At 40.0% G+C, this 14,973-nt stretch overlaps 1 protein-coding gene, 2 long non-coding RNA genes and 1 other non-coding gene across 5 annotated transcripts; 1 reads left to right on the forward strand and 3 right to left on the reverse strand.

The window, feature by feature from the left end:
* Positions 1-340: 340 nt before the first annotated feature.
* LOC112569632 lies at positions 341-3,633 on the forward strand. Its single transcript, XR_003100489.1, has 5 exons — positions 341-478; positions 739-856; positions 1,569-1,683; positions 2,167-2,259; positions 2,631-3,633. It is a non-coding gene; the product is annotated as an uncharacterized LOC112569632 (long non-coding RNA).
* LOC112569631 (fibroblast growth factor receptor 4-like) lies at positions 3,261-6,409 on the reverse strand. Its single transcript, XM_025247473.1, has 5 exons — positions 6,328-6,409; positions 5,231-5,353; positions 4,485-4,596; positions 4,126-4,222; positions 3,261-3,824 (listed from the first exon to the last, which is right to left on the reverse strand). The coding sequence occupies exons 1-5, from the start codon at positions 6,349-6,351 to the stop codon at positions 3,707-3,709; spliced, it is 474 nt and encodes a 157-aa protein (XP_025103258.1). The 5' UTR covers positions 6,352-6,409; the 3' UTR covers positions 3,261-3,706.
* Positions 6,410-6,707: 298 nt separating this feature from the next.
* LOC112568383 lies at positions 6,708-12,776 on the reverse strand. 2 transcript variants are annotated; one of them, XR_003100076.1, is made up of 11 exons: positions 12,695-12,776; positions 11,452-11,632; positions 10,857-11,070; positions 10,123-10,281; positions 9,808-9,953; positions 9,132-9,298; positions 8,661-8,884; positions 8,067-8,282; positions 7,707-7,812; positions 7,218-7,419; positions 6,708-6,819 (listed from the first exon to the last, which is right to left on the reverse strand). It is a non-coding gene; the product is annotated as an uncharacterized LOC112568383 (long non-coding RNA). The 2 variants fall into 2 exon arrangements; XR_003100077.1 differs by having other exon boundaries at positions 9,121-9,298.
* A 1,181-nt stretch (positions 12,777-13,957) lies between these two features.
* Positions 13,958-14,066, reverse strand: Trnai-uau. The gene is made up of 2 exons: positions 14,029-14,066; positions 13,958-13,993 (listed from the first exon to the last, which is right to left on the reverse strand). It is a non-coding gene; the product is annotated as a tRNA-Ile (tRNA).
* Positions 14,067-14,973: the final 907 nt, after the last annotated feature.

Genomic DNA, 14,973 nt, shown 5'->3' on the forward strand with positions numbered 1-14,973 from the left:
GGACAGCGCGGCCGTTGGTGACCATGACCTTTGTGAATCCAACATGTTGTCTGGTGCAGTGTTCATCATGTCCTCTCTGTTAGCGATTGGAGTTCAGCTCATCCTTTGCTTTTCCCGTGCTCAGAGACAGTTGGTGGATATGGCATGGGAAATGTAAGACGCGAGAAAGAACACATGGAACAAGTAATGCCATCTGCTTACCACCCTAAAGCGAGTCTCAGCTCTCATCCTACACAACGTGTGCAACAGTCATCTTTGACATGCATGTAACACCATACTATGTAACCTATAAACCTACATACAAACCAGTGTTTCCTTCTGGTCACTTCCTTATACAGACCTCCTCATCTCTTGGACAACAGCGCACATCGTTGATGACTATAGAAGGAAATGTGAACAGTGATACTGACTGTTGACTTCAGCTGTGAACAGGATTGCTGTTGTCACAACGATCGTGCAGTCAACTCCTAATCAAACTGTAAGTGTATGATTGCCTTTTAAGTCACATTCCCTTCACATCTTTTAGTAATCCTTGAACCCAAAAGTCATTTGAATACTTATTCCGAATTTCTTTTCTTCTCGATGTCATAGCGAAATTATTTATACGTTAAATTTATTTTGTTTTAAAGCATTAATCTTTAGATGTAGCCAAATTCTGTGTCTGTATTGAAATAATCTTTATAGCCATCTTTAAAAAGTGTCACCCCCTAAAAGTCTTTTGTTCTTTCGAAATTTAAGACCTGCTACTGTAATGGTTGTACTCTGGTGAACCTTCAGAACATCACAAGCACGGAGGTAGCTAACCTTCTGAACTAACTGAGATAGAACTGCTTCACTCTGGTTTTATGCACTTCTGGTAAGTATACCCTATTCATCCATTAAAAAAGGTATATTATAAACAATGATAAATCTTTTTATCGTTTCACAACTACAAATACTTAAAGATTCATCTATGTTAATATCTGAACAGCCTAAAACAGCTCTGTGTTTGTGTGTGTGTGTGTGTGCGCGCGCGCATAAGTATATTTCCTAGCAAATAATCTTGGTATCCTCAGAACACAAGTTGCTTACAGGTGTGTGACAGTATGTTTCTTGAAGTTGTGTAGGAGACCGTTACAAACAAAACGCTCCAGTCCTCACGTTTTAATAACTTTTTAAAAAGAAAAACAGAGTGGTTTAGAGTGGTGCCGAGAAGGTTTCATACAATTTAATAATTTTACCACGAAGCCCATTTCTTTAACGACAAACCAGAAAGAAATGTTTGCATGTGTACGGTCGTTTCTTAAAATTTAATCTGATCCCTCGTTACTCAGCTTTCTACAAGGAAACTATATTTTACAAACTAGATGTGACAAATATTTTAACTTATGTCCTTGTGTGACAGGCTGACAGATGACACATTAAATAAAGAAATCAGTAAATCTCTCCTTCGTCATCGAAGTGAGTGTGTGTGTGTGAGAGAGAGAGAGAGTGTAAAAACAATTGAAAAAGTGACAAAAGTAGAGAGGACAGCATGATGTTGAATGTACAAAATGTACTGGCTTCTACGATGCTTCCATTTGTTCCAGAAATGTCCGACGCTTATGAACGCTTCCGCCTCTTAGTCTTAGGGGGCGTCATCGGTCTCATCTGCATTTTCATCGCTTTTATTATCATCGCAATTCATCATCTTATGTAAAAGAGGTATTTTTCTGTCCGTGAATCGGACTGTCTGTCATTCTGTTTTGCTCTCTCTTGCCTTTCCTTGTCTACCAGGTGTCAGTATGCAATGTCCCTTTTCCTCTCCCGGTGTCATATCTCCCTTCGTTCTCTTTCTCCCATGTTTTTGTATTTGTTTTATTTTTACTCTTTCGCTTCATCTGCATCCTACCATCTTTCTCCTTTCCTTCATCATGTCTTGAATGTTTTAAGATAACTGCGTAGAATCAAATCCTACTGAACACAGGAAGTAACATTTAAGTGGCAGGCAAGAAACAGTCATACATTTCTTCCAGAATATTCCGCGTCACAAAATGTGGGATAACCAGACCACTACATTTTTGGCAATGAAAGTAATAATGAACAAACAATTTAACAAGATATATATATACACACACACAACCTAGCAATGCTATCGCTGAGACCACTAACTGTATGTTAATGAAGATCTGCACTCGTTTTTTTCAGCTCGGCGCTCGATCCATCTCAACAGAGAAATTCTGACTCCTAGGGATCGTTCGTCCTATCGGACCGTTTACTCAGAATCACCCGTCGCTGGAGGTACTTCATTCTCCATTGATGACTTATGAAGACATCGTTACACTTGAACATGAAAAGGAATTTCCCATACCCATCTTCCCTCAAAGTCCCTTTCTAGTATTAGTTGTGTTTATGATGGCTGAGAGCGATCCAAACGCCTATCTTTCAACCCTAACCCTGTTGAGAAGCTGCTCAACTAATAATGATCCCCAGTCTCTGTATCCGCTGGTAGTGCTGATGCAAAGTTCTCACAACCTTTGACCCTCCTAACAAAAGCCCTCTAATGATGTTTTTGGGGGAGGGTTCTTAAATATTATTTCTTAACCTAAGGGACAGGTAGTCATTCGGTCAGATTTGATGTAAACGAAGTGTGTTTTTTTTTCGCTGCATAGGAACACTTCCTTTAACTCAGAGAGCACTTCCTCCTGTGCCTGCGCCTCGACCTTCAGAGTGCCGGGACTCCTCTGAGGATGCACCTCCAGAGTACATAGAGCTCCTCAGCACTTCTGATCAAGTATGAATGCAGGCACCAACAAAGAGGAGCAGAGGGTGCGGCCGCCCCCCTCTGAAAGCTATCTTCATCCTGTTCACTCAGCTTCACCTCAGCAGGAACAACCTCACAAGACTGTGCTTTTCCCGTTCTCGTCACCTTTGCCCTCGAGAACCAAAGGATTCTGTCTGGAATTATCAGTTTCTGTGACACCCATTGATTTACAAAACAATTCAGTCTGATTTCACAAGCTAATCAAACATTCTTCGGCGAAATCTTTTTTTTTCAAGTGAAAATAATTACTAACGAATAGAACGAACTTGGTACAAACACGAAACTTCATTTTCTTTTTTAAGAAGACAGTGATAATATTCACTAATGAACAAGCTGTACAAAGACTATAGACAGTAAAAATCAAGAAATCTGTTCAAAACTTTGAGGCTATAATTCTGTAATTGATGTTCAAGTGCAGGGTTACCTTTTCAGTCAGAGATATCTCGCCAAATATTTCGCTTTCAGCAAAAAACTGGTCTTTGCATGCTTCAGGAATTTTTATTCACTCTTTCAATCCTTGCCAGATAAAGGCACATATATGAATAACAACACTGAGAATTGACAATTTGTGTTGCAATATAATTAAAACAAAGAATGTAGATAATAAAAACACTGGTTCTCACTTTAAACGTTGGTCAACATGCAAACAAATGTACAACAAAGATGTTGCTATTTTCTGTTCTCAATAACTCCAGCTTAAAAACTAGGGACGCAAGTAAGGAAACCTTCTTAATTCAGATTCAAGAAGACAGTTTTTCTGCCCAAGCTTTTTTAAACAAGGAAAGACCATCCAAATGCTGTTAGTAAAGAGAAAGCAGCTGTAAGAGCGCATATTCTAGAGACAAAAAAAACCAACTGTTTAAATCTGCTCTATCGCCGACTCTGATTCAAACACGGAGGGGTCTCCCCCTTGTTTGAGCTGCCCTAGTCGCATGTAGCCGCCCTTCCATCTCCATTAATGTCTCCAAGCATGTCCACCACCGCTTGAAAGGTGGGCCGCTGGTGGGCTGCCATCACCCAGCACGATCTCATGAGGGCGCTCCTAGATAACATTTGCATCTTCGTGAATGTCGATGGACTATTTCCTCTTTCTCTTATATAATATAATTTAACATAGTGTGTTATTTTATCTTCAAATTATCATTGTTTCTTGACATATTTTGTATTGCTGATTCCGTTGTTTGTATGTATTCTTCAATTTTATTTTGCATTAGTACACAGGTAGTGCATTTTGTGTTTCAACTGTGTTCGAGAATGAGTCGAAGCCTGTGGATTATAAACATATGTTTACTATTTTCAACTTTACAAAGTTTCCGTGAACGTCAACAATCAGCTCTACTTACAAATCATCGGGGCAGCTCCGAGGGACCTGCAGCTGCGTTCCCTTGGTAACGAGCTCTGTTACCATTTTACCCGTCATATCCGGGTAAGGACTGGCACCTTTTGAAGGACAGCAAAAAATTTTATATCTCCTGACCATTCTACATGTCACTAAAACATCGTGAGCATTGCAATTGTCTGCATATAGCAAATAACTTTAGCGGCAAAAGGATTCTTAGTACAGGACAGTAAATAGCTCGGCAAATGATTCGAGTTGACAGGGAAAGTTAGAGCATCGAAAGCTGGATGCGGACAGAAAAGGAAGAGGAAGGAAAAGGAAAAAAAAAAAAAATAAAAGAAAAACATAAAGTCTTTTGTGTACCAAGTGTGACCAGTTCCCATAGAAGCACACCATAAGACCACACGTCTGACTGCGAGGTGAACACGCCGTCACTCAGTGATTCAGGCGACATCCAGCGTAGAGGCAACGGCCTCTGAAACCAAAAAATACAACGGAATCTGAATAAAACTAAGAAGATAGGATTCGAGTTTTGCTTTTCTTTCCTTTTTTTTAAAAATAATTTTCGCATATATACAGGGTATGAGGGTTGCAATATGCTCCTAAAATTGAGACAAGAACGTGACATGAATAACATACGAAGAACGGAAGGATGGACATAATTACCGATGACTAATAAAAGACAAATATAGAAAAAAGCAAATAGAAATTGAGTAACAAAACTAAGAGTGTTGTGACTCAGCAGAGAAACACAAGTAGCAAGTAGCAATTAATAAACGGAAATAGGAGAGGGTTGAAAACAGGAGTAGCATTTTGTGGACTGTTGTTAAGGAGTAAGGCTCAAGGAAGAAGTGTGTTTTCAGTGCACATTTAAAAGATTCAATGGTGTGTAGGTGACGGATATGGAAGGGGAGACAGTTTCATTGTTTTACTGCACAGTAACTGAAATCCTGTCTGCCCCTTTCCCCCTTTAAATGTTGGATTTAACTAAGCGGGAGTTAGTAAATGTATTCAGTACTGTTAAGAAGATCTGTGTTTATGTTATTTATCTGCGCTATGACTGCATTGTTTGTTTTTTGTTGTTTTTTTTTTTTTTTGCTTGAGCTTACCCTAGAGACTGACTCGTAGATGTCCTCTTCATCCACATGGCGAGCCAGACTGAAATGCGAGACTTTGCACACGTGACGCTCCGTGAGGAGGATGTTCCGTGCGGCAAGGTCACGATGCACTATCTGACAACCAGAAAGAGGATGTCATCCAGGAGGTTTAAGAGGGCCGGATTTGGTTTCTCCACAGTTTTTACATTTAGAGTTCAATTTAGAGTAACAGCGATAAACTTGACTGTTCTGGGGATAACTAAAACTCATGTCACTCATGTTAGCATTCTAAATCTTGTAGTTGAGGCAGGTTCTTTTTTAAATTACTAATGTACTTCTATAATGTTGTACACAAAACTGATGTCTCAGCATTTAAAAGCTCTAGATGAAAGTAAAATATATATCATGTGATTAATTACAATACCGTTTTCGGTGTAAAAGAATAATATTAAAATATAAATGCGAAATAAGGTCACGCAAAATGTTTCTTTTTCATCCTATTGTTGATGATAGCTAAATATCAGCCTTTCTGGTCCGATTCTGGCTATTGTATTTTCAGATTGTTGGTTGTGAACATGCATCACAAGCAAGCATCTCTCTTGTATCTAAGGCGCCACGTTTTCAATCCCTATCTTCCTCGTTCCTTAACTGTTCTACGACTTCCTGTAAACAAGGATGACACTAAGTGAACGAGCCTTCATTAAATGTCATTGTTGTCCTGGCCTATTCTGCTGTCTAAGCTGCTTGTTTGTTAAAGCACTCCTACAGTAAATTGACTTATTTACCGTCAACATTTTGTGACCTATTTACAGGTTTACGATCATTCCCATACACAGAAAGAGACCGAACCCCAGGCATAACTAATGCACATAGATTACCGAAATGGACAAGGGAATACTACTACTAATAATAATAATAAAGACCATGTATAAAGAAGTGAACTGTAGACTTTTGTGACAACTCTGATAGTACTTTCAACTTATTTTAACAATGTCGACCAGTCCGATGTGAGTTATTTACGAAAAGGCACGTGAGCTACCTCCTAAACATCCTACAGAACTATTTTTCTTAAATGTACAAAAATCCATTGTCCGTGAGCACATTCTCACCATGTGTGCAGCTAAATGCGCCATGCCCTTGGCAATTTGCAATGCAAATGAGAGAATATCACGTGACGTGACGTCCCCCAATGAGGTCCTGTTCTGAGGCGCTGCTTTCTTATGTATTGGAGTAGTTCCCTTGTTCACAAAACTCCAAAATAATCAAACTGGGTTCTGGAAAAAAGACGAAATATTTTAATGTTATGAATACCTACATCAGTGGACTGCCTTTAACTCATTCTTCCTTTACCATATTTATATTAATCATTAAAAAAACATCTTGCCGTTTGCACGCAATACTCACGTATTCATTAGTGCATACATACATATGGCTGTGTGTGTTTATGTGTATGTGTGTGGGTGGGTACTCTAGACTTGTTACTTCATTACCTGTCTCGGTGCAACTTCCCAACAAGCGGACAACATTAGGATGTGGCTCCATGTTGCGTAACAGTGAAATTTCTCTCATGAAATCACTTTTTTCTGCATCAGTCGCAGTTTCTAAAAAAAAAAAGTCATCACTTTTGTTATAGCCTTCATCATTACTTAAAAAGGACTGTCCAATCTGTGGTTTATGGCAAAGCTTAAGTTGTTTCTTTTTTGTTGTGATATAAGTGTTCTTTTCCCTTCGTTTAAAAGAGGCAGAGATATAGAAAATCAAAAGCACAATTGACCACAGATAGAGTTAATTGATTTGCCTGAAACTACCTGTATGTTTATGTTTGTAAAGGAAATTAGAAATCTACTGGTAATGACTGATGATTAAAGGGACATCTCTTAGTCTTCAGCAGAACAATTTTTGTTTTGACTGTCCTGTACTATCGACCAGAGCGAGGCTCACAATGACAGCGCATGCGCTAGTCACGACAGCAAGATCGCGACAACAGTATCCCACAAACCCTTCAGCATCTTGACGGCCACGCGGTCCCACTTGCCGGAGTTGAGGATGTTGAGTGCCAGGGCTTTGTGCAAGATGACGAGCTTGCTGTGAGCCAGAATCTCCTTCAGCTGCACGCGGTCTCGCGGGAATTCACGAGGGTCTTTCTTTCGAGGAGAAGGAAGAACGCAGCTCTGTGATGAGGTGGTCTCTACCTTTATCGTCTGGATATCCAATGTACGTCCAATAAGCAGTTGAAGAAAATGTGTGACTATTTATTTTTTGTTGTTCTTCTTCTCTCACATTACACATGTACACAGATACATACACATGCGTGCGCACACGCACACACACATTTATTAGTACAGGTAGATACATATAAGTTAACGTCACATGCGTTTACAACAGCAGAGAATTTCTCTTACTCGAGAAGGTCTATGAAAATGAATAAAGTATATTGTTCAATGTTGTTAATTTTTTTTTTCAGCGAAAAGGAAAGAAACGAGTTTACCTCAAGTCCAGTCGAAGTAAACATCGTTGGACTGCATGACTTCACACGTGATTTTATGTGGCGGCGACTCTCTCTTGTTCTGCGCTTGACTATTCCTTTGAGGCTTCTGGATAATGGCATTAACAATAAAAAAAGAATATTTTCAGTAAGGGGACAAAATGTGAGAATACTGAGTTAGAATGAAGGAATATTTAGGCTATTAAATATGATCTATTACCTTAAGTTAGTCCCATCAAGTTGCCTTACCGTTGTAACGGAAGACCTCGTGAGAAACAGAAAATATTGGTACATGTCAAACCGCTGCCAAATAGAGAGTAAGGGATACAACTGTTTTCGTAGTATCCTGGTGGAACCAGTCACCTTCCTTACTCGTCGAACAAAGACGACGATCGAGGCGACGACCAAGAACAACGAGAACGGCAGTGCCAGCTCCTATTCCTCCGGACACGGCGGCGTCTACAGCCCTGCTGACGTCACTGTGAGTCGTGGCACCGGAAGTGGTCGCTGTCGGAGTTCTCTCTATGGACGTGGGTGTCGGGGTGTCCACGTCTTCTGTGCTGTTTAAGTCATCAGCTTCTACAGGAGAAAAAAAAAAAAAGATTGTGACTGTGGGCTGGGCTCCCGAACACTAGGCCTCGAAACGTTGGCAGCAAATTATTTTTTTGTCCGGATCTCGACAGACTGTGTTCAGTGCAGCGGAACGCCAACGACATTCATATAGGAAAAAAAATGACGTACGTATGAAAATGGAATAATTAGAAAGAAATGAAAGAAGGAAGGAACGAACGAACGAGCGGAAAAAGGATGGAGGAAAGGCGTAAGGAATAAAAGGAGCTAGTGAGAAAATGAAGCGAAGAATAAAGAAAGAATCAAATGAAAAAAAAGGAAAGCAAAGTAAAAAAAAGGAGAAAAAAAAACAGAAACAAAGAACCAAATAAAGATGCCTAATGATACCTTCAACAGCCAACTCAGTTAACTGCATCCGAAAGAACAGTACCCTGCTTGTCGACAACTCGACACACATAAAAGCCCTCGTCACTAGCCAATGCGCGAAACGTCAACGTGGAGTTAACACTGGACAATGACGGGTCGATGGTCCTGAAGGTGTTGGTGGAGATGTTGTACCTCGTGCCACCTCGCAGAATTCGCTCCTCGAGCAGATCTTGTGCCCACTCCACCTGGAATACAGGTAAGGACGTGCAGAAAGAGGATAACCGTCTCATTCAGTCTTGGCCAGGAGCAAACATGTTTCTAACACTAACCCACTTTTGCAGAGAGCATTTGAAAAATGGATGCTGAACTATAAATTCTTATAATTTGGGGAAAATTAGAAAATTGTATTGCAAAATTCAATGTTTGATATGTAACATGACAAATATAAAAATGTTTTTTAAGACGATCAAAGATCACAAACTGTAGACACACTGAAGAGCCGTCGGGTACATTGTAGGCGAAGCAACTCAGTGTGACCTCATCGAGGACTGTAAACACTGTTGAGGGTGTAAGGGTGTCTTTTGTATCGCCAAATTCTTTCTCAGTATCGTTGCTTGAATCATCCTCTGAAGGAGCATCGAACGTAACAAAAGCTTTTACTGAAAAAAGAATTGCTATACAATTAATAAATCCTTTGAAGTACAGCTCAGCGATTTGAAAATAAACTATTAAAAGAAAAAAAAACCAAATACCTACCTCACCGAATCCGAAATAATGTTCATAGACTTTAAAGTATAATGTTTTTAATTAGTCTAAATGGCAATCTCAAATATAGTTCTCATTGTCATAAAATGCATTTTTTTCCCGACTGTACAAAAGACAGGCAGACAGAAAAAAGACAAAGCCATTCACGGCCGGCACAAAATTCAAACTTCAAAGAATTGTTTATTGCTTAAAGACAAATTGAAAAATTGTCTGCGTTTAAAAACACGTTGGACTAAGTCATTTTAAATTTATTTTCGGGTTCATGTTGATTTATTTTCTTAAAAACCCATACCACTTCTTCTTTCTCAGCAATACACTTCCATTTTTCGTTGTCACCTAAATTTCAGTTACTATTACACCCGCCGACAGTCCCTCCCTCATTGAAACTGTCCAGTCCACTTACGAAGCAGTTCGCTCGATCGGGTGGTTTTACCGGCTTCACTCTCTGCAACACACGTGTAGTTCCCTTGTGTCTCGGACATCACACTGGACAAGGTGAGCTGGCTGACCATCATTTTGTCTGACACACTTGTAGTGGAAATTGTGTACCTGTCACAATGGTAATCATGGTTAGCTTTACTAGTCCGCCATTGGAGAAATGATCGCCGCGCACTACAGTGACTTTTATTTACAGTGTATGTGTGTGTGATGGGGAGAGTGGAGTGTGTGCGTGCGCGTGTATATTTTTTTCTTTTTTAAGTTTCTCCTTCGTTCTCACCAGGGTTTGATTTGATCCAACGCAACAGTTAAGTTAGTATCATTAGATCCCAACCAGACGACCGAAGGGCGTGGCTTTCCCAGAACGAGGCAGGTGAAGGACACCGCACGCCCAACGACAGGGTGAAGGTCAGAGGTGATGTCACTATCTCGGGTACACCTGTAACGGAGCAGTGGCCATGTGTTTGGTGTGACTTTAACTCCTGCCAACACACTATTCTTTATTTTCTGAAGTAAGAGTGTCTGATACAAAGACAGCTTAAAGACGAAGGACGAAGGATCGGAGATAAACAGAAATAAAAACAGCAAGAAGAAGAAGAAGAAGAAGAAGAAGAAGAAGAAGAAGAAGAAGAAGAAGAAAAACACACACACACTTAATTGTAACCTTTATATGTTATTTTCTTGTGTAATCCTATGCTTAATCGCATTGTATATTCATTTTCTCTAATCATTATTCGTACTCTACGTAAGTAACAATCGTGTTTAGTCACGGTGTATTATCTTGATAATAGCCATATGTACTCGTCACATGTAGCCATCACGATTTTTTCATAGAATACGTATGTAAATACATAACTCACAGGGTGTGGCCGCGGAAGGCAGAAGCGCGAGAATACAGGCCTGTAGACAGACAGACAGACAGACAGACAGACAGACAGACAGACAGACAGACAGACAGACAGCTGTCAACAAGGAGGAGAGATTACGAACTCTAAAAGATCAACTAAGGCCCACCTCTCGCAGTTATCTGCACTAAGTCCGAGAAGTTACTTCCGTGCACGTGACTTCTGCAGTAGTAGACGCCCTCATCGCTAAACGTCATGTTGACAACGGTCAGTCGGGATCTCAAACTGTTTTCTGATGTAGAATTTTCGATTATGTACTTGGTGCGGTCACTGACTATGGACACGGGGGTCAGGTTCAAGGTGGCGCTCCTTTGCCACGTGATCTACACATCAACAATGGCAGGTCAGAACAAAATCAGTGTTAATGAGCTGTTTCTTAGAAGTTGCGATTTAAAAATTTTTAAATTTTAATTCATTGCGTTTGACAATGCAAAAGAAGTCTAAAAGTTTTTGTCTCATGCATTCTTACGCTGTTCTTACACTCTTTGTGCATATTTATCGCTCGCTCTCTCTCACACACACACACACTTGTATCTGCGTAGTATCTCGTGACACAAACAGGTTGTGATGCCTCATGGTGTTGGGGTCTTACACCGATCGCAGTCCATCAAACAGGCACCGTGGTGTGAGCAAAGAGAACATCAAGGTGCAAAGTTAAAATTGATACCGTGTGAACAGGTGTGAAAAGGTACACGAATGAGTACCTGAACAGGTACGAGAAGCCCTTTCCTCGTCCCACTGAAGTCACACTCGATTGTCAGAGGGAGTCCTGTGGAAACCTCAGCAGATTCCTGGATGGGCTGGACAATGTTTAGAGAAAAGTGAGTCCAGCATGAGATTATCAGCCCCGAGGTGAAAATAGCTCCAATCGTCATCCACTTCATTCTGTCAAGAAAAAAATTTCGTCTCCTCAAAATCTATAAAAACATTCCACTGACAAAAGACGGAATAGGAATATATCATAAGCATAAAATATTTGCAAGCGCAAAGAAAGAGTATTTTATTATGGTCTCTAAAAATCGCAATAAATTGATGGAGTCAAAAGGATGATAAAAATAGTCCCGACATTCTTTTTAACCCACCGCCCTTCGAACAGGAATAAAAATCACTCAGATAAGGCTCTTCTCATAAAGGTCATCCGAACACGCACCGAACATTTTTATAGTGACATCGTGATTGATTATTTCCCTTCGGCAGTGCATACTCGACTATGATATTGTCCGGAATATTCACATGTTTGTGTGGAGCGTGTTTACTTGTTTGCCTCCAGCACTTTACAACTGCTGCCTGTCAAGCTACTACATACGAGGTCGTGACCTGCACATCTCTCATTTTGATGTCCTGTGGTGTGGGTCAGGCTTAGTGATCGAAACACTGAGCAAAATTTAGTTAGATTATGGTAAAATACACGGAAAATCAGTACATCCCATAATTTACTAGACACGGTCATGAAGAAAGAAGAGGTGGCTAACGGGTGTACGGAAAGCTAGGCAATTACAATGATAATTCTGTATTTGCAAACACAGGATGAAAAACTAGTATGGTTTTCTACTTTAAAGAGGATATATAGGGATGTTAAAATATATACCTATAATAGTAGAAGCATAAAGCAAAAATAAAAAGAATGGTAAAAATTACAAACGTGAATACATTTCCGAATGTTTACAAAGTTTAATATATGTAGCGTGATAGTGTTTCAAAAGTAAAGCTAGGCCGACAAACAGATATACAATTATTTTATAAACTCATTAGAAAAAAAACAACATCATAATAATGATTTAATATCGCATTTGTTTCAGATCTTTTGTCCTTTACTGAATTTTAACTTACAAACATTAGAATGCTTTTATTTATATCAGATGACAATTTGGAGAAGAAAGAGAAAAGCTGGAGAAAGAAAGGAAGCTAAAACTACATCCAAAGCCATGAGCGTAAGTGGACCCGCACCTGCACTGTCTTGCTGTACTGCTTTCTCCGACCTACATCCGCTCGAGTTACCTGGCGAAATAGAAACAAGCGGTGGTGGATGAGCTGGATGAGTGGACAGCGCATCCAACAGCGCGTGCTTTGACGGAACTGTGTCTATCCGCGCCTGAGCGCACCGTATGATCTTGTCGTCTTCCGCGTGTTGGTGTCACCTTAGAAAAAAAAATAAAACCATAAGGTGCTGCACTGTAAGCAAGTCGGAATTGACAGTGAAGGGGTAGGTATGGTGTGTGGCCAGTCTGTGAACCTAGAGGAGGATGGGGGGCCGCTCTGGCGCTGAGGCCTTTAAGCGAGAGGTCAAAGGTACTTTTTTTCGAAGTCACTTCACGACACAGTGAAACTTTCTCTTCCATTTTCTCCATCACCAAACAAACAACTGCATCTGGAGGAGGATAAAAAAGGGAGGTTACCACGAGGAAGATCGTTTTGTTTTGTGTGTTGAAAGAACTGTGCATATGTCCAGGTGAGTGTGTTGTTAATTAAGCCACCCGTGACACAGCAGTCAAGTCTAGCGTTTGACCAGGACGCTTAATTTTCAGCTCACTTTTGCTCGGAGTCCTTGGACCAAAGGTAGCTTGGAGGGTTAGACTTGACAAATAGCTACATACACTAAGCAAGTGTCTCAAATTGACTGACAATGAAGTTTGTGAGAAAAACTCATAAATATAGCATTACAAATAGTCCGTAGTCAGCAGGTAAAATGACAATATAGATACTGCATAACTTTTTTTATATTACAATTTCAGTCGAAATATGCTAGACATATAAACATATATACATATACAAAACCCTCTCCTTTTGATCTACTGAAATATTAAAGTTAATATCAGTTACAGATGGTTAATGAGTCTTTAAAACACTTGCTTTGACTTCTGTTTTAGAAGTAAACAACTCCCTGTTCATGTAGTGATGTAGAATCTAGTGCACTTATCCTAATGCTTACAGCCTATATTTTATTGAATTAAATATTGGTATTGATAATTGAATTGTAAACATTTACTGGGCAAATAATTTACTATTATAATTACAAGGATCCAAGAGAGTCGTCCGACCCGGGGCCAGTGCTGCCTCTGGGCGGGATTGATAGAACATACAAGTTGCAGATCAGCAATAGTTTTGATAAAATATAGATCTGCCCTAAACACCTTAAAGCAAAAGAAAACAAAATTCTTCTAATCAGTACTTTAACCATGAAGTGCTGCTTTTGACGAGCAAAAACATAGCTGCCCCGGGTGAGGATCGAACTCACAACCTCCGCATAGCTCCACTCGCGCCCAGCGCGAGGAGGTACTGTCTATAAGTACGGCGCGCTAACCGATTGTGCCACCGGGGCCGCCGATTACTAGACTTTCAATTCTATGTGTATAACTGATACGCTTGCCTTGGCGCCAAACCTGTTCAGTTTTATCACACTGACCGGGAATCTGTCTCGATGGAAACTACCTGATACTGTATTGTTACCATTTATTAAACGCTTCTTGATTAAAAAAAAACAACAAAATAATCGAAGAATAAATTAATAGACGCCGCGTGTGATGCGTGCTCGCGATGTTAACATCGTTGATTATATCGACACTGGCTTAATTTATATAATTGCTACACTGTATTTTCTTTCTTGCTTCAGTATGTTTTTGACAAGAAAGACTGTGTCGCCGAACATATCGACACTTAACAACCCATTTATGCATGAAATTATAACCGCCAAGGAACAACTCGACCACATCCAAAAGGATAAATCAGACGAGATATATACAAGCCATCATGAAAGATCATATATGCGTACTGTATGATCTCTATCAATGCTAAGAGCTAGGAACTCAAGCACCAATGTTAGACATTGTCAATCATTGAATAATTTAACCGAACATATCGACCATACAGTTTTTTTTTTTTTCCTGCTGGTGATGGGAATTGAGGTAATACTAACCCCTCTGATTATTTCTGAGAAAGTACGGAACAGCTAGACTGCATGTAAGCGTCTGCACGACTGTTTTCCAGAAGCTAAACAAAATATTAAACGATACGTTCATAGGTATGACTACGCCACACCTGAGTTTGCACAAGTCCGGTAAAATACGAAACATCTGCATGTAAGTACTCAAATAAAAACTTTCTTCGATATTTGCTGCGTGTGTGGTCAATAGCCGAGTGAGAAGTGGTGATCGAGTTATCTGCCTTGACTCGCTTGACAAGCTGGTTGTCGCCCATTCCTTTTATGGAGGTAGTATTTCGAGTGAATC

Source organism: Pomacea canaliculata, linkage group LG7 (assembly GCF_003073045.1).
Source record: "Pomacea canaliculata isolate SZHN2017 linkage group LG7, ASM307304v1, whole genome shotgun sequence".
In the NCBI taxonomy this organism is placed as follows: Eukaryota; Metazoa; Mollusca; class Gastropoda; order Architaenioglossa; family Ampullariidae; genus Pomacea; species Pomacea canaliculata.

Bases quoted from the DNA above. Each gene is read 5' to 3' on its own strand.
- LOC112569631 (XM_025247473.1), bottom strand. From the start codon at position 6,351: ATGGCGCATTTAGCTGCACACATG. The intron at 4,223-4,484 runs GTACACAAAAGA...GTCCTTCAAAAG, and splicing joins ATGGGAACTGGTCACACTTG to GTGCCAGTCCTTACCCGGAT. The intron at 3,825-4,125 runs GTAAGTAGAGCT...AATGTTATCTAG, and splicing joins CGGAGCTGCCCCGATGATTT to GAGCGCCCTCATGAGATCGT.